Source organism: Camarhynchus parvulus, chromosome 3 (assembly GCF_901933205.1).
Source record: "Camarhynchus parvulus chromosome 3, STF_HiC, whole genome shotgun sequence".
Lineage (NCBI taxonomy): Eukaryota > Metazoa > Chordata > Aves > Passeriformes > Thraupidae > Camarhynchus > Camarhynchus parvulus.
The window spans coordinates 59442956-59470634 of NC_044573.1; the positions used below are offsets into that span (position 1 = coordinate 59442956).

The 27679-nt window shown below is 37.0% G+C and overlaps 1 protein-coding gene across 1 annotated transcript; it reads left to right on the forward strand.

Annotated features, from left to right (window-relative positions):
• Positions 1 to 202: 202 nt before the first annotated feature.
• Positions 203 to 25858, forward strand: LOC115901784 (vesicular inhibitory amino acid transporter-like). Its single transcript, XM_030944748.1, has 2 exons — positions 203 to 511; positions 24707 to 25858. Exons 1-2 carry the CDS (start codon positions 203 to 205, stop codon positions 25856 to 25858), a joined length of 1461 nt encoding a protein of 486 aa, XP_030800608.1.
• The last annotated feature ends 1821 nt before the right edge of the window (positions 25859 to 27679 follow it).

Genomic DNA, 27679 nt, shown 5'->3' on the forward strand with positions numbered 1-27679 from the left:
TGGGCAATACGTTGAAGACTCTGGAGATATTTCTTTAGCTGCTATTTGAAACAGCCACAAATAAATGAACTAAAGACAACCAACCCCATTAATCACAGCTACATTATCAAGGCTAACCTACCAAAAGGATTGACAACATACAACTGCTGAAAGAAATAAAGACAAGTAATGAAAAAATTTACTTTTATACTTGGTATTGAGGATGGCTCACCTGAAGCAGACTTTTTCATCTCTTTTCAAATGCTTTAGAGAAACACCATCTCTCTTTTTGGGACTGATGAGATGGGACAGCTGCCTAGACACTGATGAAGAGCACGTGAATTTTGCTAAAAGCGATGAACTGAACAGAGCTCACAGTGAGAACAGAGAGGGACCAGATGGACCCCTGAAATTTGAGCTTGATATTTGCCACCAGGATCCAGAATACAAGTCTCCAGCTCCCTTGCCACATGCCCAGGCCAAACTGATCACCAGCTGGGAAGCAGGCTGGAATGTAACAAATGCCATTCAGGTAACCTTTTATTTCCACACTTATTTCACTCATCATTTGAAAAACCTGGTCATCTCTTAGCCTGCTGTATTTCACTTTGCTGTACCATCATTTTGTGTATTCTAAAAGGTTTCTGTGAATTTATTACTCACATATTTGAATCTTTCTGCATAAGATTAGCACTCTGATAAAACAGAGTTCCAAAGGGAAAAATTATACATATGATATCTGAAGTTTAAAAAGGGTTTAAATTAGGTAAAATTGAAAGGGTGGTGATTGCACCTGTTTTGGCAGTGCCAACATTATCATTAATAAGCATATTTGAATTCAGTGACAGAGATGTTTGATAGAAATGTGAAGTAAACATCTAATAAAAAGAGAATGGTAAGAGCCAGACTGACGTCAGATATAAATTTACTGACATGTAAGTTAAACTAGAAATAAATTGAAGCACGAAGCACAAGAAGTGTAATAATACTTGTCAGTGTTAAAGAAAATAGGTTGAATACACGTAAAGCATTTGGTCCCAGCATTCTGTGTGGAATTTGACTATCTATCTTTCCAAATCCTTAAATTTAGCATTAAATGTTTCAGAATCTTTTTCTTACTTTTCATGATTCATTTCCTTACATAATTCTATCATTACCACTAACTTTCTGTCTGACATAGTAAGAAAGCAGCATCCACTAACACATCTAAGTCCCAGTATCTGTTGCTTGAACACTTTTTTATGCCACTTCAATTATAGAAAAATAATCCTTCCAGTGTCACACAAGTCTGACTATGTCGATGAGTATTTGTTTACATATCCAGTTCATCCCTTAGCTCTGCAAAGGAGGAGAAAAAGGACATATTTCTAATCTTGGTGTATTTTCAAACATGAGCACCACCACATGAGAGCCAGTGCAATAACAGGGCACTGTAGCATATCATACTCCGAAAGTGTTCAGCTGCGAATAAAAGTGTGAAAGTACTAAAATACCCCAACTGCATTCTAGTAACTCATTTAATCTTCAAACTCCCTCAGCAGCATCTAGTCAGGACAAGAGTCTGGGATGAGAGCCCATTGTCTCTGTGAGTTTTGCATTTGATTTCACCAAAGCCAAGATTTCATTCTGGAAGTCAGTTTTGTCAATATTTTCTGTATGACCTTTTGGCAAATCATATTCTCTAACCATCGTTTCCCTTTCTGAAAAACAAAAAATAATAATGCCTCTGTAAACACATGAAAGTGCCAAAAATCCTAAATATTGTTGTGTAGAAAATTATTGTTATCAATTCATAATATAGGTTTCACTTAAAAAATAGACTAATAACACATTTTAAAGCACGACCAAATATGCAGTTGCCTATTTAAAATCATGACAAATTCAAGCTAAATTATCCAAACAGATCAGTAACTATGGTCCTACTCAAAACTCTCAGTACATTTAGTGTTGCCTACTATGGCTCTCATTTGGTAAAATATTTTAGAAATTAGCATTAAAAAGCAGTTGGCTACAGCTGTGTTGATGTTTCCTCCTAAGGAGGAAGGTTGCAAAGCCTGGAAACTGCAGTTTCATTAATAATATAACCAATGTGCCCTAATGACACATTATTAAACTGTGTGCAGGTGCAACCATGTATGTGAATCTATGTACACATATTTGTATCATTCCTATTTCCCAAAACCTGGGATTGGGAGCAAGTAATTTGGTTTTGAAACAAAGCAGAGAAAGGGAAGGGGAAAGGCAGGAGAGGAGAGAGAGGGGAATATTGAATGGGCCTCTGTCAGTAGAAAACAACAGTTTAAAGAAATTTCTATGAATAGCTTTGAAAAGAAAGTCAGAGTTGTGAACAGAATGATTAAAACAATCCAAACGTTCTTGACTGGTGAAGACAATCTTTGATAAAATGACAGTTGTTTTGCCCTACCCAGAGGAAAGGGCAGAAGTGTTTTGCATGGCAATTAGAGGTAAATATTTCAGCAGAATTTTGAAACGTTCTGAACAGTTATTCCAGTGAATACAATTAGTCTAAAAAAGAAAATATTTTGCAATCCAGGTTTATTATGGGAACAATTAAATATTTGACCTCTGAAACGAAATATAAGGTGTTCCTCACAGTGTTTTAAATATGTCTTTTCAAACAAACAAAGAAGATATTTTTATTTTGTTCTTAACTTGAACTGAAAAAATATGCACTTTTGGTGCTGATACTGTATGTGTAAATGATTGCTTCAGACATTTAAGTTTCCAGGGAAACATGTTTCGTATTCCAGCACTGCACAGGCAAATCAAAACCTGTGTTTGGTTAATCTGCATGAGGACAGAGACCATAAAGCTGAGTTAATTCAAATGAGAAAATGTACAGGATCATCTCGCTGAGTGATGCAAGTTGCATTTGTTTGTATGTAGCAGTAAAAGGCCAAAATTATTTGCAATGACTTGTACCGTGGTGCTGGATAGATAAGCAAAGCAATAGTCACAAAGAAGAAGGTAGTTAAATTCTAATGGTACAGTATTTCACAGCCGAACCAAAGGACAATAAAGACTATTTATTTGCCAGTGACATGTAGTAAGATTTTTGCAAACTAAAAGGCATTCATTATGCTGTGTTGTGAAGGGGCACAAGAGAATGGAGAAAAAAAAAACAGAAGAAGAAGTGAAATAATGGAAAGAAGTGAAATAATGTTAATCTCACCTATAATTTATACTGTGTAATTTATAGCTGTAGTTTATACCATTGTGAGTCAATCTCCACTTAGGTCTTGGAAGGACCTAACATTGAAAAAAGTCAACCACTTTACCAGAAAGCTTCAAGTGACTTTCTGTACTATGATGTCTGAACAGTCTTTAAAATACTATATCATAATACAATTACACAGTTTTTCTCTGAGTGTTTGGTAAAACATAATGTATCAAATCTTGCTGGAATGCAGTCCAGGAGAAAAGGACCAAGGGGGCTGATCAACAGCAGCTGAACACAAGCCAGCTGAGCTCAGGCGGCCAAGAAGGCCAATGGCCTTCTGGGCTGTATAAGCAATAGTGTGGCCAGCAGGACCAGGCCAGTGATTGTCCCTCTGTACTCAGCATGGGGAAGCCACACCTCAAATCCTGTGTTCAGTTTTGGGGCCCTCACTACAAGACAGAGATTGAGGTGCTGGAGTGTGTCCAGAGAAGAACAACAGAGCCGGGGAAGGGTCTGGAGCACAAGTCCTGTGTGAAGCAGCTGAGGGAGCTGGGGGTATTTTACCTGGAGGACAGGAGGCTCAGGGGGGACCTTGTGACTTTCTACACCTACCTGAAAGTCAGTTGTAGCTACATGGGGCTACCCAGGCAAGCAGTGACAGAATGAGAATACAAAACCTCAAGCTGTGCCAGGGGAGGTTCAGGTTGAACATTAGGAGTTCTTTCTTCACTGAAAGAATTGATAAGCATTAGAACAGACTGCCCAGTGAGGTGATGGAGTCACCATCCCTGAAGGTGTTCAAGAAACAACTGGACATGGCACTTAGTGTCACAGTCTTGGTGAAAAGGTGGTCATTGGTCAAAGGCTGAATTTGATCTTAGAGTCTTTTCCAGCTAAAATGATACTGTGAAATTGTGCTGAACATTCTCCTTGATTCGATGCATCTGATACCTAATGTTGCCACATTCATACTCTTCCTTTTGCAAAAAATTAGGTTGTACAAAGATTAGAAATACCTGCAGCAGGTGAAATTTTCTTATTCCGTGATCAGAGAAACATGATAGAGTGCTTGACTACTGTAAGTGCTTCTAGGAATAACAATACTTAAATTAACATTATTAATCATTATTTTTCAATGTGTCAATAAGAAATTACCAATTATTGCAGCAGTAATCATAACCCTTCTTATTATATTTATACTCTGTATATTACACATTAGTTTAGAAAGGACTCAAGACTTCAATAATCATAATTTTAAAACCTGAATATCCATATATCTTTCACTGCATGCCTTTATAACCATATTTCTGTACTGGGTTCCAATTTAGTTCATTTTAACTTAGATAACTGCAGCTCCTAAATACTTAGCTGGAAAACACATTGATGCTGAAGAACAGAATTAATAGACATGACTCTGAAGATATAAAGGCAAACATCTGAAGGGTGTCTAAACACCCCTCACATTAAGCTTTATTGACAAAAAATTTAACATTTCCTAAATATAGTACTCGTGTGCTTAGAAAGCAGATCATTAGATGTATAATTGTATAAATCTTCTCATCCTGAACCTTAAATTATTTAGTCATGTTTGGATAAATGGCCACTTGGATTTTAACTGCAGCACTTGGTCTTAAGTATTTATCTTCCAGACATAAGAACAAGGGTCATTCTTTTCTTGAGTACAAGGCAGTAACTTCCTTGAATTATACATTATATATTGAAGCTGAAGTTACATGCATTGAAGCTAAAGTTGTACTCTGAACTAAATTATAGACATCTGAGAAAAACTAACTTCTGCATTTCCTATCAAGATGTGGTACTGAGAATTGAAGGGCGATGGCCAATGCTGATATCTAAACCAGGACCAGAAAGTAAATCGAGTTTCCAAATGAAATGTCAAAAAATGACAGCACAAAGTGAAATTCCAAGATACTAGGACTATTGTGGTGCACATAAAAATTCCAAATAGTATGATTTTAGCTGAAATGCACTGGCAGTACTGGCAAATTTATTTTTCCAAGGCTTGCAACCACAAACCCTCATAGCCAGAACTGCAGACCCCAAAAAATCCTGGTGAGATCCATCTAAGTTCAGATCTGCTTTTTCTGTGATACAATGTCACCATTATTCAACGCAATTGATAAAAACATATATTTTAGGGGAGAAGACTCTTTAACTAATGTTTGTGCTCTGGTTTTCCCATCTGATTTTTTCTTGAGGGGAAAAAAATATTCCAGACATACATCACTACTTTCTATAATGTTTTATTTCAGCTCAGACCCTGTGGTAGACTTCTTTGTGCACATATTCATATAGTACAGAGAAGGCTGCATTCAGGAGATATATCTTCTCTATTCCCAACCCTATTTCACATCACAAAAGCTCTTTATCAAAAATGTCTTATCCTGCAACAAAGAAATAACATCTAATTCAGAGAAATCTCTTTATTTGGCATGCAAGCACAGTGCAGCAGACTGGTTTTGAGTTACCTAACTGCCATTCCCATAAATCACATTAGACAGTGCACTTCATCAGTCTGCTTTTTCCTTGGTCAGCTGCAAAAACTAAAAAATGTTATGAAGACAGAACTCCTAAACATAGAGAGGTGGCTTGTCAAAAATTGTTCCAGGAATAAATATTTGGATAATTGTCATGGGATACAAATTGCTGTTTTGTAGGTTTTGACTTTTATCTCATCACATTATTTGGGCAAATCCAGGTGTGAGGGAGGGACTGTTGAGTGGATTTACATCAGCATAGTGTACTGTAGCTATTATGGAAACTTCAGGAGTGTCAGATCAGTATTCCTAAGCCACTCCATATCAGATTTTCCATCAAGTAGAAACTGGGATATAACATAAATAGTCCACAAAATTATTCCTTGGACATACAGATAGTCCCAACATGTGGACTACTGGTTCAGAAAGCACCATACTATCTCTTGAAGTCCAGAAAAAAATGCATTGATTACACAAGCAACAGAACAAAGTACTGCAATTCTTTAAGCCTTCTAGGTGTTAAAATGGCATATTAAAATATCTTTAGAAGTTAAAGCAGTACTTCGATCATGCTTATCCTCACCATGTATTCAAAATTGCATTTCTTAACAGATGAGTCACAAGAGAGTTACAGGAGGTGTCTCTGTGTCTCCTTCATAAATGATTCTAATAGTCTAAGAATTTTGGCTATGACTGATATACTTTACTATATAGTTTATTATATTGATCTCTTTTAAGCTAATTAGCATATGCGATTTTTATCTCGTATGAGATGAGAGGGAAGCATTCCAAATACTCAAACAACCAGTGGAATTTATATGCAACCTCAGTCTTAAATCTGAATACCTTGATTCCACTGAGTGCGAGATACATATATTTTAAAATATTTATTTATAACCTTATATCTTTAACAGATTTTTACCTGAGTTTTACAGACATACCTGTCTAATGTTTCATTATTTTGATAACAGTAGCCAGAGCACTGCTGAGCTTAAAGAAATATGTATAATTCTGTTCAGAACCTCAAATTATAACCTTACATTTCAAGGAAGTATATATTTGGCACTTGATTTTAGCAATGCCAATTATCTATAATTTCCAACAACTTTAGCAGAAACTCTTCTTGCTTTGTAGTTTTGAAATCTCTGTATTTCAGCATCTAAATTTCAAAGCTATCCTATTATCTTCAGTTGACTCCTAAGAGCAATTAAGTCACTTCAATGCATAGCATACTTATCCTGGGGTTGATGTTCAGTTTGTCACAGTCTGGTAAAGAAAGTGCTGGAGAGTTTGCAAGTGGCTATTTCTTGTAAGTGAAGACTTGTTGACTGTTCCGTTGTCACATAAATTTAAAAACTGTTTCATCTGGAAAATCTTCTACTACTAATCTTTTAGAACAGCTATTTTATAGATGTAAATCCTCCTACATGAAGCAGCATATAAAAGGACAAAAGAACTAGCAAGTAAGCATACAGTAGTGTGGCAAGTAAACTGAGAGAGACCAGCTCAACTCTTTTCCTTATAGTGGTACTTTCCAACAAGTAATAACGTGAACTTTTGCATTAATTGGAATTTGCAAGTTGTTGTAGCAAACTGCCAAATTCAGCTAGCCAACAGATGTCCCTAGTGTGGACATAGAGCCTTAGAATAACAGAAGATCCTGAGATGAAAGGGAGCCCTAAGGACCCATCCTTGGGTCCAACACCTTACTCCAGTACCTGCAAGGCACAGTACTGCCTCCAACACTGGCAGAAATCCTTGGGTGGATGCACTGGAGGAGTCTGCCCGTATTTGAACTATTTTATATCTCACACAGCTTAAGTACTTCTCCATTTAGGAGCTTTAAATCCTGCCATTATTCAAACATCAGAGATGTTGCTAGAGCTTAAGAGACAGTCTGTCAAGTGACAGAGTATGATTTACCTGCTCATTTACATATATTTGCAAAAAGGGTTTGTTCATTTCCATTTGTCCCATAACACATATGAAATAAATGGTACATATAAGTACCTCAGAAACCTGAACATTGTGCCTCCTGCTCCCAGGCCTCTTTGTTTTCATTTCATCATTAGGGAACCTTCAAAGCACCCTGGAGATGGGCATCACTGCCTAAGTCCTTGTCCTTGCTACCATGCAGGCCTATCATCTGGCATCATCTTTCAGGCCTCTTTCTACATCCTCACACTAAGACTAGATCCACGTCCTGCTTATTTTTACTGTAAAACCACACTAGTATGTAGTCTGATTTACCAATCTACAAGGCTAAAACTGTTCTGAGCATTTATAATTCCCCATCTGGGCCACAGTAACACACTTTTCCCTAACCTTTTCAAGCTCACTCCATGTATACCCACCTGGAAAGCTGATGCAATTCCATAACTCATAAGACCACCAGCTCTTGCAACAAACTCCTCAACTATCAAATCAAGTGTAAGTTGCTCATCTTTTCTATAATAATCTACCATTATTCTTCCTGCAGCTATTGACTTTGATCTCTCTTCTTCCAGTTACAATTACCATTTTCAATTTGGTAAATACTTAAACAAGCATTCCTTTAAACTTACACAAAAATATTCCTCTGATACTCTTAGAAATGTCCTTTTGATGAAAATTGCACAGTTACAAGCTACATTGAAACCTCCATTTGCTCTCACGACTCATAGTATCTGGTATTGACTCAAGATTTCCTTGATTCCCCTCTCTGCCTGTATTTGCATCCTAGTTCAGGGCAGATTTGGGAGGAAACTTCCTAAGGGATCCCTCTAGAAAGCAGATTCAAGCAATCCCTCCCCCAGCTGCTTTGGGAAAATATTTCCTTGGAGACAAGTGGAAAAAACCTGTTTAATTAACAAGCAAAGTATTCATATGATATTATTATATTGCAAAGGTTCTATATTATCATCTCCTTATTACAAGAGTTTCAAACCTTCTCAATGGTTCTCATAGGCAGCTCCTCTAGGCACTGACTCTTCCTTGTCCTGACAGCAGCCAACCCACTCCAGATCCCCTCAACCAACCAATCCACTCTTTTATAGCACTCTTCTTCTTATTGGCTACAGCTGTGGCCTGTTAACACCAGGCCTGCTCCTAATCTTAAATAATTGGCCCAGCTGCAACTCTTTAGGGGCTAAGATTGCTTTCTATCCCACCTTTATTTACTTATATTCTATGCCCCTACATTCACAAGCATTAAAAATTAATAATATTAAACAACAAAATCTCTCACTGTTCTGAAGGGATGGCAAATTCACAAAGTCCTTGTTGTGGGCTGTAGCTCGGCTCACTCCGTCTCTTATCCATCCCTCCTGTGCTGGACAATGCCATGTCCTGGGCCCTGGTGGGCCACAGGTGTGAGCTCCCAGTGCTTTTCTGGGATTTTTTGGTCCAAAGCAGGTCTGAACAGCTCCAAGAAAAAGATAAGCCACAGTCAGGGGAACTTCTCTGCTTCAGCTAGCTAAAAAAACCCCCAAAAACTAACTAAGAAGCAAAGGAGAGCTCTCTCCCAATGTCCATGCTGCAGACAGCACAGTCCAGGAGAAGGATGGGAAGGATGGGGGAGTGCGGTCGCTCGTGACAGAAGGCCGGCAGCTCCACAGAGCACAGACTCAAGAAGAGAAAGTGAGCGGCCACAGTCTGTCCTGGCTAAGAACAGGTGAGCTGCGAAGAGCAGGACCTGGCTCCCAGCCACCTGGGTCCCCTGCGCGGTTTAGCGACAGGAGGCGACCCAGAGAAGGTGGACCTGAACCTCCGGGGCGGCAATCGCTGAAGCAGTGGAGCAAGGAAAGAGGCGTGAGCCAGCCAGTTCTCCGTGAAGCAGGACGGGTTTATTGAGGACGAGGGAAGAACGGAAGGGTGGGGAGTCACAAAGAACTGACCCAAGAACCTTCCCCTGGTCTGGCCTTTTATGACCGACCCCAGGGGGAGGGGTAACAGAACATGACCAATCACACGACAATACATAGACACAAAGAACAAATCAGAAAATAACACAGGTGTGGCTTTTCCCCCTAGCCCAATCACCTCCCAAACCCCGGGGAACTTTCTAGATCTGGGGAGTGGGTTGGGGGTGATGGACAAGGGGGTCGCCAGGACAACTGAGGAGGGGACACGAAGAATGACAAGTGGATTAACATACAATAAGGAGGGCCCGGCATGATGGACATATAACTGACATTGGGGTGAGGAGGGGGCACTGGAAATCCCCTTGCTCAGGTCGCCATCTTGACATAATACAAATCAATGGGAATAAAACTTAAAATTTATAAAGCTTGACTTTAGAACAGTAAAACATCACAAAACTGGGTGCAAAACAAGGTACAAACGCAAACACACCCCAACAGGGGAGCGCACGTGCAGCTTCTGCAAACAGACAGCACACTTCTTGTCCCCCCTTTGCTCTCAGAACCAGTCTTAAAGGTGCATAACTTAATATCCAGCAAAACCAGAACAGATGTTTGGGATACAAGCATCATGAAGTCACCTTAGGACAATTTGTTTCTTGTTATCTTACCTCTGTATTTTAAATACTTTGGAGGAGGCACCATCTTTTTGTGCTTTGTTTGCCCATTGCTTTATACTATGGGATTACATTCAAGGACTTCCAGGTGCTCCAATAATGAAAGCAATTTTAAAAGTGAGTCTCAAAATGTTTCCTATTTTACAGAAACTCTTAACAAAATAATGATTGTTTAAATGTAGCCTGTGATAAATCAGCTTGACATTTGATTCAGTTTCCTCTCTTTTCTCTATAAGAAATTGATTCTCTAGCTATTGAGGCTCATTGTAAGGGCTGAGCATGAGATAAATCAGCAAAAGAATGTGATAAGAGTACCTTTAGAATATTCAGCCATTAAAATGGGCATTCCATCTTAAAAATCCAGATGGCCAGGAAAGAAAATGACAGAAATATGATCTCAAAGACAAATGGATAGTGGCATTATGAAAATTATATTCTTTGAAATAATAAATGTTACCAAAAACAAAGGATCGAGTAACTGTCAGCTGCCTAAAAGCAAGGATCCCTTTATTCCATGGAAGAGCCCAATGTACACAACTTGTTGCAGAACAAGGATCTCTGGCTCCCTCAGGTGAAGGGAATAGCTGTTGTACTTTGCCACTATACTGAAATCAAATTGATCTACCATACTCTTTGGTGTCTTCAATCCCTGCAAGCATTTTAAACAAGTTGAATTAAAATAGATGGTGTATTTTTTCCTTCTCTTTTTTTAAATTCATGGCAGGTCACATGGTATTTAAATACATTGTTATTAGGCAACTTTGAATTTCTGTATCTGTTATATTTGTTCATTGTTGTGATGTTGCATTTGACAGTTAACTTCCAAAACAAAGCCTAAATTACCTATTATAATTATTCACCAGCTTTCTGTGGCTGAGATAATTTGTATACTTGTTCCTCTCTATAGCATATGCTATTGACCTGCTATCACTACTGGAAAACATTCTTCTTAAAAATGTTCTTTCTGCCCCTATTCTTAAACTTCTGATGTATGCGACCTCAGCAAATTTGTTTTAATAAACCACATTGAGTGATATAACTTCTCCCAGGATAACATTCCTCCCAAGACAGCAAGAGCAGAGTGACAGGCAGCAGAAAGTAGAATATTTTGTCGTATGATATTCTTTTCCTGTTTTTTCTAAACTTCCTTCACTTCCATTAGCAAATTTGCAGAAAGGAACTTATATTTTATTAAATAAAAAGAGTGAGCCCTAGGGTTGATCAAGAAATAAAAGTTGACAAGCTCAGCACTTGTAAGCGCATATGAGAATTTAACGCTGAAAGTAAAGGACATCTGAATTATTATAATGTGCTGGTAGAATCAGAAATAGTGATGTTTCTCTAGCAGACTTTCCACATGGCAAAGCTTCTTCTACACAATCCATAGAAGGTTAATCTACAGTTTACTTCAGTGTATATAATTCCTGACAGCAGTAGATTCATTGAAATGGTACAAGCTCTGTCCGAATGAGCAAATGGAGCTATTTGAGAAAATAAAAAACCCTAAACACAGTATTGAATATGATATATTGTAATCTAGTTTTAGCACAGTGAGCTGTATAAAACATTTTACCCCCAAAGCTTAATAAAAGAAATTGTCTTCTATTTGTATGTCTTCTTCCTCTTCTCCCTACATACACCATGTTTCTTGGAAGGCAATGTTGCTCTGTATTCTTGGCCAGTGGCACTAGTTTTGCCATATGTACAATGCTCTGTTACTAAATAGCTAACAAAAAAAAGAAATTTAATATTTACTTCTCAAAAATGTAAACATATGAGTCAAAGTCAGGAAACATTCACTTCAGTTCATACACACAGTCTGCTATCCATTTCAATTTCAGTCCATTTCTTGAATTAACACAAATAACAGCACCAGTAATTAATGTTTTGTAGTCTCTACAATAAACATTTTTATTGTTTTATGTTATGAGTAACAATGGCCATTTCAGGCCTTTTTCTTTGCTCTACATAGATATTTCTATTCATTATGGTTTTGTTGCTGTTTTCACCTCCAGAATCATATTTGATTCAGTCTAGTTCTTCCCTCATAAGTAGAGAACTTTTTTCTTTTCAGTTTCAAAACTGTTCTACTTTAATTATTTCAGACTGAGTCTGGATATTTCAGAAATTGTGAATAGTTCTACTGAAGTTTGAAAAAAATATGGATTGAGAATAAGAATTATATGCAATATAGACTCAATATACCTTATTTTTATAAGGAATTTGTTTATTTTGTTTAAAAGAAGTTTTGGGTTTTTTTCTGTTACAAAGCGTGTTATTGCTCTCATTTTACTGTCACTCTAGAAGCTGTCACTGAAGTTTATTCTATCTCACTACATTTTGAACCCCTGCTCTTGTCTCATTGTCTGCATGATTTCTGCAACTCCAAATGACATCTCCTCAGCCACCTTCTCTTGAGGGACTTGAAAATCTCCTTCTAAGATTTAATTGGAATCTGGAGTTTGAAATGAGTTCTGCACTCCTGCCCCTATTGCCTTTACTTTCCTGCTGATTTCTTTCACTTTGGCTGGAAAACCAACTGCTCTCAGAGCTCTTCCTTTTATACTTTCTGTTGTTGTCATCTCAGGCTAAAAATAAATAACCTTTACGAAACTGTAGGGTTCCCTCTGCTCCGAGGATGGAATTTCAGAGACTCTTTACTATCTTCTAAATTGTGAGGAGCTGCCATTCCACCCCTGAAGGTTTCTTCTCCTAATCAGAAAGCTGCATAATGCATACTTTCCCTCTAGCTTTCTCCTTATTCCTGTCTTATGCTTAGAGTTGGGGTTTTTTTCATATCCAGTCATTTTTCCTCACATCCTCTTGCCCATCATATTTTCCTACCCCTTGTTTCTACCTCACATGATTCACAGCCTTCTGTTCTAATGTTCTGCACTTTACCTAACAGCCCTACTTTGCCCTCTTCCTGCTTCCCCTGGTGTAGTCATGTTACCAAATTATCTGGCTTCTTACTCTTCCTTTGCTTTTCCAGGGCACTCCACCATCTCATGGCCTTTGTAAAGAAACTCAGCTGACTCTAGAGATGACTGAGTGACATCTGTCATACCTCTGATGGAGATTCCCAAACTTAAAACAAGTACCCTACACTGTGGGAACAAGTAGTCACCTGGTGATCCTTATTTCTATCCATCCTTTCTGGAGTTGCCAGATCCTTTCCAACTCAGATATTCTGTGATTCTGGGAATAACTTAACTTTTTGCTATGTTTGGGAAGGAAAAGTTAAGAATCTTGTTCCTAGTAGGTGTGCATCAAATCAAGGCAGATTTGTCACGTGTGTCTCTTCTGCTGCTGTGTGCACTCATTCATTCCACATCTGTTTAAGACAGAAGTTGGGTGAGATTAGCCCAGTTCATAGATGCTAAGAAATGATAATTTCCTTGGGTACCAAAGACAGTAAAGGAAGTAGTCACTTTAGTAACTTCAATTATAGCCACTGAGTTTTCACCTAAAATTCATTAATTACACCTTGTGAAAAAATTCTGATTTTGCTAAAAATTTGAATGTAAGAAGTTAACGTCATTTAGGAGAAAGGAACAGAAACTCAATGCAGCCTTGAAATCAATTTCTCAAATATGAAATCACTACAGATCTCAGCACCAAAGCATGAACAAAGGAGAGATCCAAAAGAGCTGAGAAGTTTTCTCTGCTCTATCAGAATAATTCGGGTTAAGGAAAAACCCAAAGTCTTTTTTTATATACAAACTTTTACAGCAAATGCTTAGCTATCTTTGTTTTAATAATGAAAGGAGTGTTTTTATTTCATCCCATACAGGCAGCTTTTGTATGTGAAAGTTAAGAATAAACCTGAGGTCCACATCAAGTGTCACAAATAATCAAGGTCCCCAGTTTGTCCCCTCAACTTTTGTTTTTCCAGCGCAACTCCAGACTAAGAAAATAAATGGAAAAAAAGGGGGAAAAAAGAGGAAAATAAAACAAAACAGACACAGAAAAGGAATATTAGTTATTTTGTAACTCCAGTCCTTTTCTTCATGGGTCAGTAGAGGTCAAGGACCTCTGTAACACTCCGTGCAACAGAACGAGAAATAACTCTTCACGTAGTGATATTTTAAGTATTCTACATCTAGAGACCTTAAAAAGATGTTTTCAAGGTGTATTTTATATGTCATATGCCTGGTTTCACAATCCAGAACCGTATTAATTTTTTTCTTTTTATTTAAATGAGAGTTTACCTATCTTTGCTTTTGTGATGATTACTCACAGCATGCCATAAAACCCACTCATATTTCTTTTCTGACCTTTATTTTTATTCTTTGTTATTAATTATGCCTGTTTGGGAATGTTTGTCTAATCTACTTGAATTTAGGGGAATTATTCTACTTTGTTAAACATTAGGAATTATGTTACTGTAGGACAGAGATACCTCCTTTATGTGGATTTATTTGCAACCTCAACTTTATCTGTGCATGACCAATTATCAGGCAGTAAAATCAGTTCCTGCTTCTTTTATCCTAAAGGTAGAAGCCTTCAGGGATGCCACTAAAGTTTAAGTGAGCTTAAGTGAGGAAAAGCAGTAGAAATCTGTTGTGTATACACAGTCTAATGGTAAACCAGCATTTTTTTCTCTTGTATTCCAGAGGAATACAGTATGATAGTCTGTATCATTTTGCTGATTTCTGGAGACCTAAACCACTATTTCTGTCCTTCATCCAGACTATTAACTATATTCTCCCCTGGCTGTGCTCTAAGACAAATTTCCCCTTTATATACTGAACTCTAGAAGTCATTATAGCTTGAGTAAGAATCCACCTAAATTTGGTGGTTGGGTCTGTGCAGAGGAAAGAACAGGATAATATCAACCAGGGGACGATCCAGTCACTTTTTATTGACAACAAATCCTATGCCAGTGTTCAGAAAATATAACTCAGCTTCTAATAGATGTAACTTGGCTTCCTTTTCAACTCTCAGAGGTGAATAAGGTTTTTTCCCAATGTAAAGTTCTTTGTAGTTTGGAGTTGTTTTCTTCCATTTCCTCTTCAGCATTGCTGAACTGTGGCTTGTCCCATCCAGGCAGCATTCAAGAAAACTCCTAATGAGCCAAATGCTTTCTCACAGCCTGATTTTGAACTTTCTATGCACTTTAATTCTTCCTTTTGTTATGTCAGTGAACACTCAAATATAGTTATTTGACTCCCCACTGCTTTGCTTTGCTTGTAGTCTCCCAAAGCCCCCCTCTGCTTCCCCTCAAGCTCTTTTTGACCATAGGTTTGTGGAACTCGCACGTTGCTGTGCTGGATGTTTGGATCACATGCCTGCCTTCAGGTGAAATCCTGGTCTATAATGAGAGAAATAAGTAAGCAGCCAGGGAGCCTATGTTTCTCACCGCAACTGACTTTCAGAATAATGTTTGTTTTAGTTTTAACTGCCTTACTTTTTTCATCTCTTTTTCTTCTTTGATACATAACACATAGTAAGAACCCTCATTCTTTTTATGAAAGCCTTCTTTCTCCTTTGAGACCAAGCAAAAGAATGTTTTCTTAAAAGGTAATTTGCTTGGGAAATTTTCTTTGTGAGATTCAGTTCATTCTTGCAGAGAGCTCTGGATTTATGCAAACTAACATTTTCCATCAAACCATGAAGAATTAAGCATCAAGCATACTTCAGTTTTGAAACAAATATTTAAACCAAGCAAAGCCTATGGGAGCAGCTGTCACATTTAATAGCAGCAATTTTTCTCCCTTATTTTCCCAGACATTTTCTTTCCTCTGTCCACTTATCTTTAAGAGATTCTTAAGACTAATAGGTTCACTAAAATGAGAAAAAAATCAGTGGCTTCTGTCAAATGGACACATGCATTTTGCTGTGTAGACCATTCAGCTTCTTTACCTGCTTACCTTATCACAGGATCTCATGAGCAGCCTATATCTGCCTTATCATCTATTTATGGTACAGGAAGGATCGACAGGTAAGCACTTCTAAAGTTTCTGTCAGTATATAAGGCAACTGAAGGCATTAATCACAGAATAAACACCTTAGTCACTGTCCTCTCTGCAGCTGAAACATCCTGGCACTGGCAGAGGGAAAGAATAAGAAAAATCAGGAAAAACAAGATTTCTGATGTCTAGTTCAACCAACCCTGAAGTTAAAGGAAGATTTTTAACTGACATTAGAGGAGATGGATCTGCTGCTAAGGTCAGACAGGCCATAGACAATATTTGAAGTTTTCCACAGAACAGCTCATAGTATTTTTGAATTCAATCTCAACTGAGCTGGGAATAAACTTGGGTGAACCGAGAGGGAAAGTAGATGAATTCTTTTCCTGATATCTGTAGAGCAGTGCCAGGGGTTTGGGTAGTCAGTCAGGGAAATGGAAATTCTTACTGCAGAGTAGAAATAAGATATAACTGATATTACAAATACATGGTGATCTATGCAGCCAGAATTTTAAAATAATTACATAAAGCATGTTTACCTAAAAAGAATAGGCAAAAGAAATGAGGATGGCACTCTGTGTTACAGAGATGATTATCTGTATTAGAGCTATTGTCTGGAAAGAAAAAACTTGGTGACTTCATTTTTAAAGACCTATAGTAGACATTGTATGCAGTATGTAGTAAAACATCATTGAAGTTTCTAAGAATTATAGATGATAATTATCTAACACAAAAGGTATTGAACCTAGCATAAGATAATTCTCTTTTGGGCCTCATTAAATTGGATAAAGAGGAACAAATTGGAGGATCTAATTACATTAATTATGGGAAAACAGAGGACAGTAATATATTTACTTGGTACTTCAAAAGTGAATTTTTCAAACCTGGAGAAAATTATGAGAGATAATTGATTAGGAAGAATAAATACAGACAGTTCATTGGGAAAGAAACTTTGAAGTTGTTTAACAAGAATTTATGAGATGTCCAGAAGCCACATCTTATAATTAAGAAGTAGTATACTAATGTGTTAATATCCCTGCTACTTCAGGAGTGAAGTAGATATATCAATTATTTTTTTTTAATATATGTATAGCAAAAGGGAGAAATAAAAGGTGAGAGTAATAATTATATGTTATGAACAGTAACAAGAGGAAATAATGCATCTCCCAGTAATTAGGACAGTAAGAAAGCAATTTTTAGGAATTAGGGAAAAAAGAGGTTAGGTTTAGTGTAAAAATTTGAAACAGAGATACTAATCATGGCAAAAATTAGGTATAAATGGAAATGTGTGTCTATCTATGTGACTGTGTATGCTTCTCTGAAAGTACCAGCCATAACAGCAGAACAAAGTGAGAAGGGAAGGTATGTGTTGACTGCTAGGGAGCAGCATATAAGTGATTTCATTTAAAAGGAGAAGTAGAAAAACTCACCTATAGATAAGAGTTGAGGGAACCGAGTAGAACATAGCATTTATAAAACATGCAAATAAGATAAACAACACTTCTATTAAAAGTCAGGAATTTTGACTAATACTTATGAGGGAAGAGACAAAATAAAGAGGCAAAATATCTAAAACTGCATTGGTTCCAGAAGAGTATAGAGGGTAAATCAAAAATCTGTTCGTCATCACTATCCAATATGAACACCGGGGATATAATGAGCACTGGACTGATGGCATCCCTTGTCCCCCTTGGTGCACACAAATGATCCTGGCCAAGTCACTGAGACACAGACACCAGAATATGTGGATGTAAGAATGGGGAAAATTAACATAGAGATTTTCTACTGTAAGATCCCCTTCATCTTCTCTCTGATCTCTCACTGAATTTTCCAACACTGATTTTCTACATTAGTAGAAGGAGGTTCTAAAGATCTTCCTAATTCTGAAAAGTAGATGCAGCTGTTCATAAGTAGTTCCTGGAGAGAACCAGGAGGACATGCTCATAGCACAGGAGAAGAGTGTGGTATTTTGTAATTTTTCAGGATAGGCATTATGCTGTTTTGCATAAGACATGGAAAAGTTAAGTTTCAGAGTTCCTACAGTGTGTGCACACTTCGTTCTCAGCATAGACATTTCTGAAAGGAAATTCATCTCAGCTCTGCTAATTACCTATCGTAAGGTAGGTGTGAATTTTAAATTGATGTGCCTAATTTTTCCAAGCTTGGACAATTAACCACATTTTAAATGGATGTTAAAATGTAGCACAATAGGATTTTGAAGGCAGAATGCCCAGCAAGTTTTCACTTGGGAGACATAACAAAAGACACATCTGACCAGGTAATTTTCTTATTCAATGCTTGCTACTACATGTGGAATTTTCAGAAGATTGTGGATATCATCCCAATATTTTTAAAACCATAGAAATTCCGACTAGTGAAACCTGGCAACAGTGCTGAGAAAAAGAATGTAATTGTTACTGCATGTTTTAATTGATTGAGAATAAAAAGCTAGAAATGTAATTAGTGTCAATCATTATGTTTCTGGAGAAAGAGTTCTTACAGTCCTTATTAAACACACTTCAAATAATTCTTTTATGACATTGTAATTTAGGCAGTGAAAGACAAATAATATATTTACACTTTTAAAAGGAATTTTGACACATTAATACGCAACATGCTGATTTAAAAATTAGTGCAACCACAGAGTACATCTTAAATGGATTAACAACTGCCTAAGTGACAGGTTCCCAAAAAGTAACTGTCAATATGTATGTATTGGCAAAGGAATGAGTTTCTAGTAGTGTTTAGGAGGTAACCTGGGGTTACTTGGTCCAGTATTATTCAATGTAGTCAACAGTGGTTTGGAAGATACAAAATCACTGGTGATCACAGTGATGGCTGAGAAAGGAAGACCACAGAGGTCAACAAGCAATTAACTTTCTTATCATGGTATGAGAGTAAGGGATTTGCAATATTTTTAAATTTATTACTAATTTGCAATATTTTAAATTTATTACTAATAATGCTCCTTCTCTGAATAAATATGACAGCCACAAAGGCTTGCATCTGTTTGGGAAAATTATTTATTTCAAATAGCAACAAATGTTAAACAACATAATTAAATATTTTGTGGAATTGTACTGAGAAGCAGGTATCTTGCATTTATCTTCCTGCTCTTCCAAGAAGATTCAGGTAGGACACATTCTGGTATAGTTTATATGTCTAACCCATGTTCCTGCAAGGAATCAAATGCCTAGTTGGGGAAAATAGTCAGACTCAAATGAACCATTCCAGTGGAGTAACTACAGATGGTGAGAAAGGCAATCAGAGCTAATTTGGCAGTCTGGCATATCAGCATGTATTCTGCATATAAGAGAATTGTCCTAACGGAATAGTTTTCAGTTAAATTCTTCTTCATTTCTTAATTTATTTTTCCATGTGATTAAGTCTTAAAGTGAAATAATTTTCTCTATTCTTTTTCTTTAGCATTGCTTTTCACCCCATGTAATTTCATTGTCTTTTGGCATGCCTCAACTCTGACTGTGATTTGATCCTCTTTACTTTTTAATTATCTTTCAATTTGTTTTGTTTTTTCAAATTGTCATATTTCAGGTTAAAACAACCTATGAAACAGAATATTTTACTTGGCTCTAAAAGCATTAAAACTGAATATTAAGGAATTTTGATATTTTTCTCTGGGTGCCTGTCCATGCTCACTTTTCAATTTTTTAAAACACATTTTATTCCTTGGAGAGGTGCTTGCCCTGAGGTAAAGAAGCACAACATCATATCATATCATATCATATCATATAATATCATATCATATCATATAATATCATATCATATCATATCATATCATATCATATCATATCATATCATATCATATCATACTGCTATAATAATAGCAGAAATCCCATTTTTTGCATTCAGCACTGGTCCAGATGTCAGGTGTTTTTAAATGAACAGCCAGCCTTGCTGGTGTGGAAAACACACGTGTAGTTCAAACATTGTAGTCAAACCATCAGCACAGTGTTTTCATGTGCAGTTGTAATTTGGAATTCCTGTTTTCCTTGTTTTTTTGCAAAACCAATTGTAAGTGGGTTGGTGATTCCTGGTGACACCTGTCATGCCTGGATGCTTCTGCTTGAGGGTATTCTGACAAGGCAACGAGCTGCTAGCTGATTCTGTCCTTTTCTTTCATGCCCTTTTTTCTCTTCTCCTTGCTATTTCTTCAAAGTCTGGTCACCAGCTGAGCCCTCAGTCCTTTCTCCTGCATCGGCCCAGCTGCCTACAGCTAAGTCTGCTCTGGGTGTTTGACAAGGACCTCCACCCAGACACAGTGATTGACAAAGAACAGTGCACTTCTGTCCTCAGTCTAGGGTGAAAATACCCAAGTCTTGCAAGCTTGTCTTGGGACACAAGGGAAGATGCAGCCTCTTGGGCAAGTTTGGGCTTCTTTCCCACCCAGGGTGAATGGAGTGATGGTGAATAATACAACCACTCAAGATGCTCCACTATAGAGGATTGTTTCAAAAATTCCATCTCCTCTGTCCCCAGATGTGTGAGTGCTTTTCCCCTGTGATATTCTATTCCATAAACAGATCACCTTAAAAGAGCATATTTAGAGCTAACACATTTGACTTTCCTCTAGAATCATTGGAAATAAAACCACTCAGACTAGAAACTCTTCTCAGACAGAATGCTGAAACTGAGTTATGAGGCAATTTAGGGAACAGTTCCTTTTGCTGCTCATTTTTAACTGATGCCTCACAGCTAAGGCTGTCTGTGCCATAATTTGGGCATGAGAACACAGGATCAGAAGATTCAATAAATGCAAGTGCTGGGGTCAGGCTGAACAACATGTGCAATGACAAGTGGTGCAAGAATTACCTGAGTCCCTTTACCACTAGCAAGGAATCAGTGAAATATTGCCATGCTCTATCTGCATTCTCTGTGCTCTCATTTCTTGTGAAAGGGGCACAAAAGGCACCTTCATCAACATCCATGAAAGGATTTCTTTATGGAGGAGGAATTTTCCACGTAAAAGTCACTTTTAGCAATGCTCTAAAGTTGCTGAACAGCTGCAAGCCAGAGGATACAGACTGATGCCTGTACCTGTTATATTACATTGATAGTAAAATAATTTATTAAAGATATTTTTTAGCTAAACTATTTAAACCTGATAATGTTCAGGCAATTGTCCTAACAAAAAATATTGCTTTGGAAAGGTAAGAACAGGACAGCAGATACAAAATGAGTTTTGAAGTCTAGAAAAGTTACATTTGTTCTTTGAGTTCCTGTGATCATTAGCAACATTTTTGGTTATTTTGTAGGATTTTGTTATTACTATTTTTTATTTTAAATAGGAAAAAGAAGTTCCTGGAAAGGTAGAAGAAGCACTGTCCTTTTACTACAGACATTCTTACTGTATTGGCATAGTCAGTGGTCTCTCATTTCTCTCCACTAACCATGCTCTATATCCAAAAAGCTGCAAAACCACTTATGTCCACGATGCTTGTTTTCATTAGTAATTGAGAACTGAGGTATACAAACTCTGGAAAAAAATATGTCAAAGACATCAGCTAAAAGAAAAACTTAGAGTTTCTGTAGAAATGTTCAATTTAGAAATTCTAAACTCTAAACTTTGGGATACTCCTGTTATGTAATTTTAAGAAAAAAAAATATGTCGGCAAAAATTGGTTTGTTTAATAAGGTCTGAACTCACAAAATGAAAAAAAAAATCAACCCAAAATCTCCCACGTCTATCAGCCTGTTGTGTGTGTTAGATACTGAATTAAATTATTGGTATAAACAACAGCAAGGAGATGTTAGAGGTCAGAATTATGTTATGCTCTGATTAAACTAACAATTAAGCATGGAAAAACAGGCACCTGTGGGGAGGGCTGCAAATGGCTGTGATAACATCTCTCAAAGTCTTCTGCTTTGGTTGAGGCTGGGGCTGGTTGTCCTTAACAGACTGAATTCATCAGGGGAGAAGCCATTGTAGGTAAGGCCTGTGCTGACACTTACCTGCAGCTTAATTATACAGTGACCCTTAGGGTCAACAGATACTGTTTGAACTGCCAGTTGCAGATTAGACAGCAAAATAATAACACTCTGAGTGTGGAACAAATGAGATAAGCTTGGTAGAAACTGCATTGAATGAGAAAACATCATTGTTCTTATGTCAACATGGAAGACTACTCTGTGTCTTCATCTTCTTGATTTTTTCATAGACTCGGTTTATTTATAATGCTTTTAAATTCAATCTGCTATGCAAATGTTCTCCAAGGACTGTTTTCATAGGAAAGAAACCAAAATCACTTCTTTAGGCAGCTATCTTACTTTCCAGTCAGTGAAAGCTATGATTAAAAATGGCATCATATCAAAAGCTACTGTTACAATTGTGCTACCTGCAGCCTGGATGCAGCCAGATATCTAGTCTTTTTGAGAAAATAGGCTTCTTGATGGCAAAAATGGTAGAATTTTGAACAGTTATGTGAAGTTCCTGTACAAAAGAAATGCTAATTACACTGCAAGGTAATTGGGTGATGAGACCTGTATTAGAATGGAGACATTGAGTGGAGAGATTTGGGTGACTAAGTACCACAAGCTGTGTAGTTGAACGTGCCAGCTCCTAAGTGAAACGGCATCTGTGACTTATAAAAAAATCAATGCTGTAAATGAAGTCATGGAAAACAACCAAAAATGTATCTGGTAAATGACTTTATTAATATTTCAATAATAATAACTGAGGTACTTCTGTTTCAACACATAAAGGAATAGACCTTTCTAACTGAAATATATTAGTGCATGTATTTAATTTTCCCACTCTAATTCAATTGAAAGTTGAATATACCTGTTTCTAGAGTGAAGCCTGGTGAATTATGCTGCTCTTTCAGATAATAGGTACTCTGTTTTTCTCATTGGCTTAGGGAAAAAACACTGTTCTAATTTAAAGATTTCTTTCTTTCATGATTGATGCTCACCCCACAATCTGCCCAAAAAAAGAATGGCAATTTTGTGGCTAGAAGAGAAGAAGAATACTTTTTATATGTCAGTGATTATTTAGTGCTTTAAAAAATGCCTGTCTTCAGAGCCCTCCTTATGGATCAGGCTTGGGAGTACTTGAATCACTTAGAAGTGGGATGCTAGGTATGAGCCCTACAAAGCTGAGACAGGCACCTGTCTCCTTGATGAGCTTGATCAGAGATGGACTCCTAGACTGTCTTCACAGAAATTGTCTGATAGGGATAAAACCTGAGGCAGTTGATTGAAAACACAGAAGGCAGAAGCATGCCTGAAACTGGTTCCCCACATGCCCTTGTGATCATGATTGTGGATGGTGAAGCCTAAGATTAAAATTTACGCCATTAAGCTCACCTCTTCTGCTTTGGCTCCTGAAGGTCAACAGCACTACCCACTCAGGAGGGGAGAGAAAATGGGTCACTCCTTCTGTGGGCAGGGGTTTTTGTTGGGGGTTCATAGGTTTTCCAGAGCAGATTGGGTTGCTCAGGTTTGGTTAGAAATTAAATCTAAATGTTTGGTTCAAATCAACTCCTTTTGTAAGGCCAGAATAAAAGACATGAATAAACTTACTCAGATTTCATCATGGGTGCAGTAAGAAATATTGAAGTAAAAATTTCTGCAGAACTACTTGGATTTCTGCATAACTGTGTTTTGTTTCCTCCTTACTTTTCTTCAGTTGTCATGAATAAAAATGCCTGACCAGTCTGACTCATGTGGAATTCCTAATTTCAGGTTGCTAACACAAAAAGAGAAATGTCACAAAAACATCTTTCTTAAATTAGATGTTTTTATTAAGAACTACTCTTCAAGGGTTTTGTTGGTTTTGTGCTGATGGAAATGAAACCACAGAGAAGTGTAATTTGTCCCTTAATACAGAGAAGAAAGAAAAAAGACAAAAAAGTGCCCATAATGTTCTGTGAAAGTAAAATTCCTTCTTTATTTTAATGGATAAAACAAGCAAAAGTATATTCTTTTGAAAAATTGCTTAGTAAAAAAATATTTTGCATGTATTTTTAAACACCTAAATAAGTTTGCACAGTCTAGAATCTCAGCAGTTAGAAAAATCACTTTATCAGAGGACTTAGCAAGAACAAAGGCCGTGTGAGGCAGCCAGAAGCTGCGGAGGAAGCACAAGCATAGTCTGATGCACTCTAATGCCATCTTGTCTCCAGAGGTCTGTTAAAAATTTTTAGACTGAAGGGAATTGTCATTACTGAATCTATCTGCACTGCTATTTTTAATTGGAGTGAAACTTGTACAGATGATGCTACAGATGCTTAATTTTACTGATACTGAACCTGTTTCATTAATATGCATGTTGACTGAATAACTAACCACGAACCTTCTAAAATGTGCTTCTAATCACATCAGCGTTAAATATTAACTAGAAAGCTGACTCTATCATTCAGTCACATTCTCATTTTCCCAGCTTATCATTACATGTGTGTTGATAGAAGTAGTTACTTTTGCCGGTAACTTCATTTATCATAAATAAACACATTTCTCATGGTTGTTACTTACTTTGCAGAATGAAGCAGTACTTGCTCCATGCAGGTGGGTGAAAGCAATATTCAGTGGAGGATGGGTTTGAGAGTAAACATTTTGCCCAAGGGATTTTGTGCTATCTTTTCCCTCTCTTCTTCCTCTTCAGGGAATATTTGTCCTAGGATTGCCGTATGCTCTCCTCCACAGTGGATACAGTGGTCTACTTTTTATTGTCTTGGCTGCAGCATTATGCTGTTACACAGGCAAAATTCTAATTGCTTGCTTGTATGAAGAAAATGAAGATGGACAACTGATAAGAGTGAGAGACACATATGAAGATATTGCAAATGCCTGCTGCAAAAAGCTGTCTCCCAGTGTAGGTGGCGTAGTTGTCAATGTGACCCAGGTGGTGGAACTGATCATGACATGTATTTTGTATCTGGTTGCTAGTGGGAACTTGCTGTCTCACAGTTTCCCGTATGTATCTGTGACTGAGAAAACTTGGTCTGTAATTGCATTTGTTACTCTGTTGCCTTGTATATTTATCAGAACTCTCAAAATTGTTTCCAAACTCAGCCAGCTTTGCTCTTTGGTTCATTTTGTTATCATCTTTGTAGTGATAACTTACTGTCTCACACAAATGGATCAATGGTCCTGGGCAAAATTCAGAATGTCCCTTGAATTTGAGGACTTCTTGGTCTCCGTAGGGGTGATCATTTTCAGTTACACTTCACAAATATTTCTTCCCACACTTGAAGGTAATATGAAAAACCCAGGGGAATTTAGGTGTATGCTAAATTGGACCCATTTTTTGGCCTGTATCTTGAAAACAACCTTTGCACTTACTGCTTTCTTGACCTGGGGTGAAAAGACAAAGGAAGTTATTACTGACAACCTGCCATCATTTCTTGAAACCTTAGTGAATTTATGTCTCTTAACCAAGGCTCTCCTTTCTTACCCTTTGCCCTTTTTTGCAGCCACAGAAATTGTGTATTCTTGTATTTCTAAAGACAACCATTCCAATTACAGATCTCCACTACTTGCTCTGACTGTAAGAGGCTCATTTCTCTTGTTAACTCTGTTGATGGCCATGTTCACACCACATTTTGCCCTGTTGATGGGTTTGTCAGGCAGTGTAACAGGGGCTGCTATGACTTTTCTTCTTCCTTCCCTCTTCCATTTAAAACTTAAATGGAAAAAGCTGTCCTTCTTAGAGAAATGTGCCGATATCTCTGTTTTTATTTTGGGCTTCCTCTGTAGCCTTGCAGGCATTGTTTGTTCAATAAAAGGGCTACTTGAAGTATTTGGAGGAGTGTAAAGATTTCCTGAAAGATAAATAAGGAGTAAATCTTATAAATGTTCTTACCTTGTTAGTCAATATATGTGAGATTTTATCACTAGGTAGAATTAAGCATCTGCCTAAATGTTTGCGGATTCAAGTCTTTAACTGGAAAATTATGTATCTCTAAGCAAACTGGAAAATAACATTCATAGCCAAAAAATACAAAATTAGGCCTCTTTAAAACATCTAAAAGAAATGTGGTGGAGATGGTTTAACATGAAAATAATTGTAAGTAATCCCACATGGTTTTAGTCATACCTGGCATGCACTGAAATTACTATGGCAAGTGATGTCACAAATTTAACCAGAGTTCTTTATAGGGTTAGATACTGTTCAGTCTGAAAGCTATCAAAACTAGCTTACAAGATGTGAGTGAGAGCTATCACAGAATGACAGAATTCCATTGTTAGATCTATTATTGAAAATGGATGAAATATTATTTCACCTCATTGGTAGACTGCAATTCAACATGTGAACAGAACAAATCAGTGAATTTTGATTTTTATGTAAAACAAATTCTACTACTTGTTTTTTAAATGAATAGGCAAAAAGAGAGCTCAGTTTAGAGCAGCTTTGAAAGCCTGCTTTTATCATGACTTCAAATGGGAATACAGTCAGAGTAAAAGGGGCATTCTAACAGTTCAAAGTCATGGAAAATATATTCTTTTTCTAAAATAAGCTATAGCCAGTGACTGCAGCTTTTCTGCAAGTCTGACTCCTAAGATTCACGTCTCTGCAATGCAACTACTCTGTTGGTTGGGTTACTAGAAGTCTCGCTGGTAGCATGAAAAAGTTATGTAGTTCACTTTCCCTCTTAGGCAGGAAATTTCTTTGATCTGTTAAAAGCTCAATGGAGTAAATCAAGTTCAATAAACAGAACTTCCTGTATAATTTGGTAGATCTTTAGCTTTAAAAGATATTGGCTTAATGAAAAGATCAGCACTGCAATGTATTTCACATTAGTGTTAAAACATTATGACAAGAAGCAATCTAATCAGAGTGCTCTAATGAATACATATTATCTGATCATACTAAATCTCTGTTATAATACATAATGAAAGTAATTATTTCAAAGAAAAAAGTGTGCATTTTTGTTATCAACAATTTCACACAACCTTGTACTGAGTCATATGGAAAAGTCTTTGAACGTCAGAGTAAGACTGGATGATGAAGAGCCCAGCAGTGTCTGCTTAACTGAGCTATTTTTGCCATGTAGTTTCTCAGCATTAATGCTTCTCTCCTGCATGAGCAACAGTTGCCTCCCAAGGCTGATTTGCTGAATGATAAAAAACATGCAAATAAACAAAAGAGAGGAGTTCTGGAAAGCCTTGTATGCCACCCTGTTCCTTCCGTGTCTGCTAGTGCGCCATGTCATAGGTAATAGTGATGAAAAGTTTATTAAAACAGATTAATTGCATTATTACAACATTTTCAAGAAAACTGGAAATAACTGGTATCTCAGAATTTTATTACTTCTTCCTGCAATGGGTCAAATTCTGCACTCAAATCCACAACAATTTGAATTATATTAAAATTTGTGCTGGAACATATAGGAGACTTTTTATCTTTATGTAAAATGCCAAAAATACATTGCCCTTTGAAAGAGTTGAAAGCTTATTATTACTGAGATGACATTGCAGAAAATAAAAAATATTATTACTTGGATGATATTAATCAAAGGATTTCATTACTTTTTGTGTGGAGAAGTTTCATAGATAAACAAACATGTAGGAAGAGTATTTGTTCTGTTTATCCTGTACAAATCTCTGAGGACAGAGAAGGTTGCCCAGAGAGTTT

Coding starts and splice junctions, on each gene's coding strand:
- LOC115901784 (XM_030944748.1), top strand. CDS start 203: ATGGCTCACCTGAAGCAGACTTTTTCATCTCTTTTCAAATGCTTTAGA. Junction 512..24,706: donor ATGTAACAAATGCCATTCAG/GTAACCTTTTAT, acceptor CTTCCTCTTCAG/GGAATATTTGTCCTAGGATT.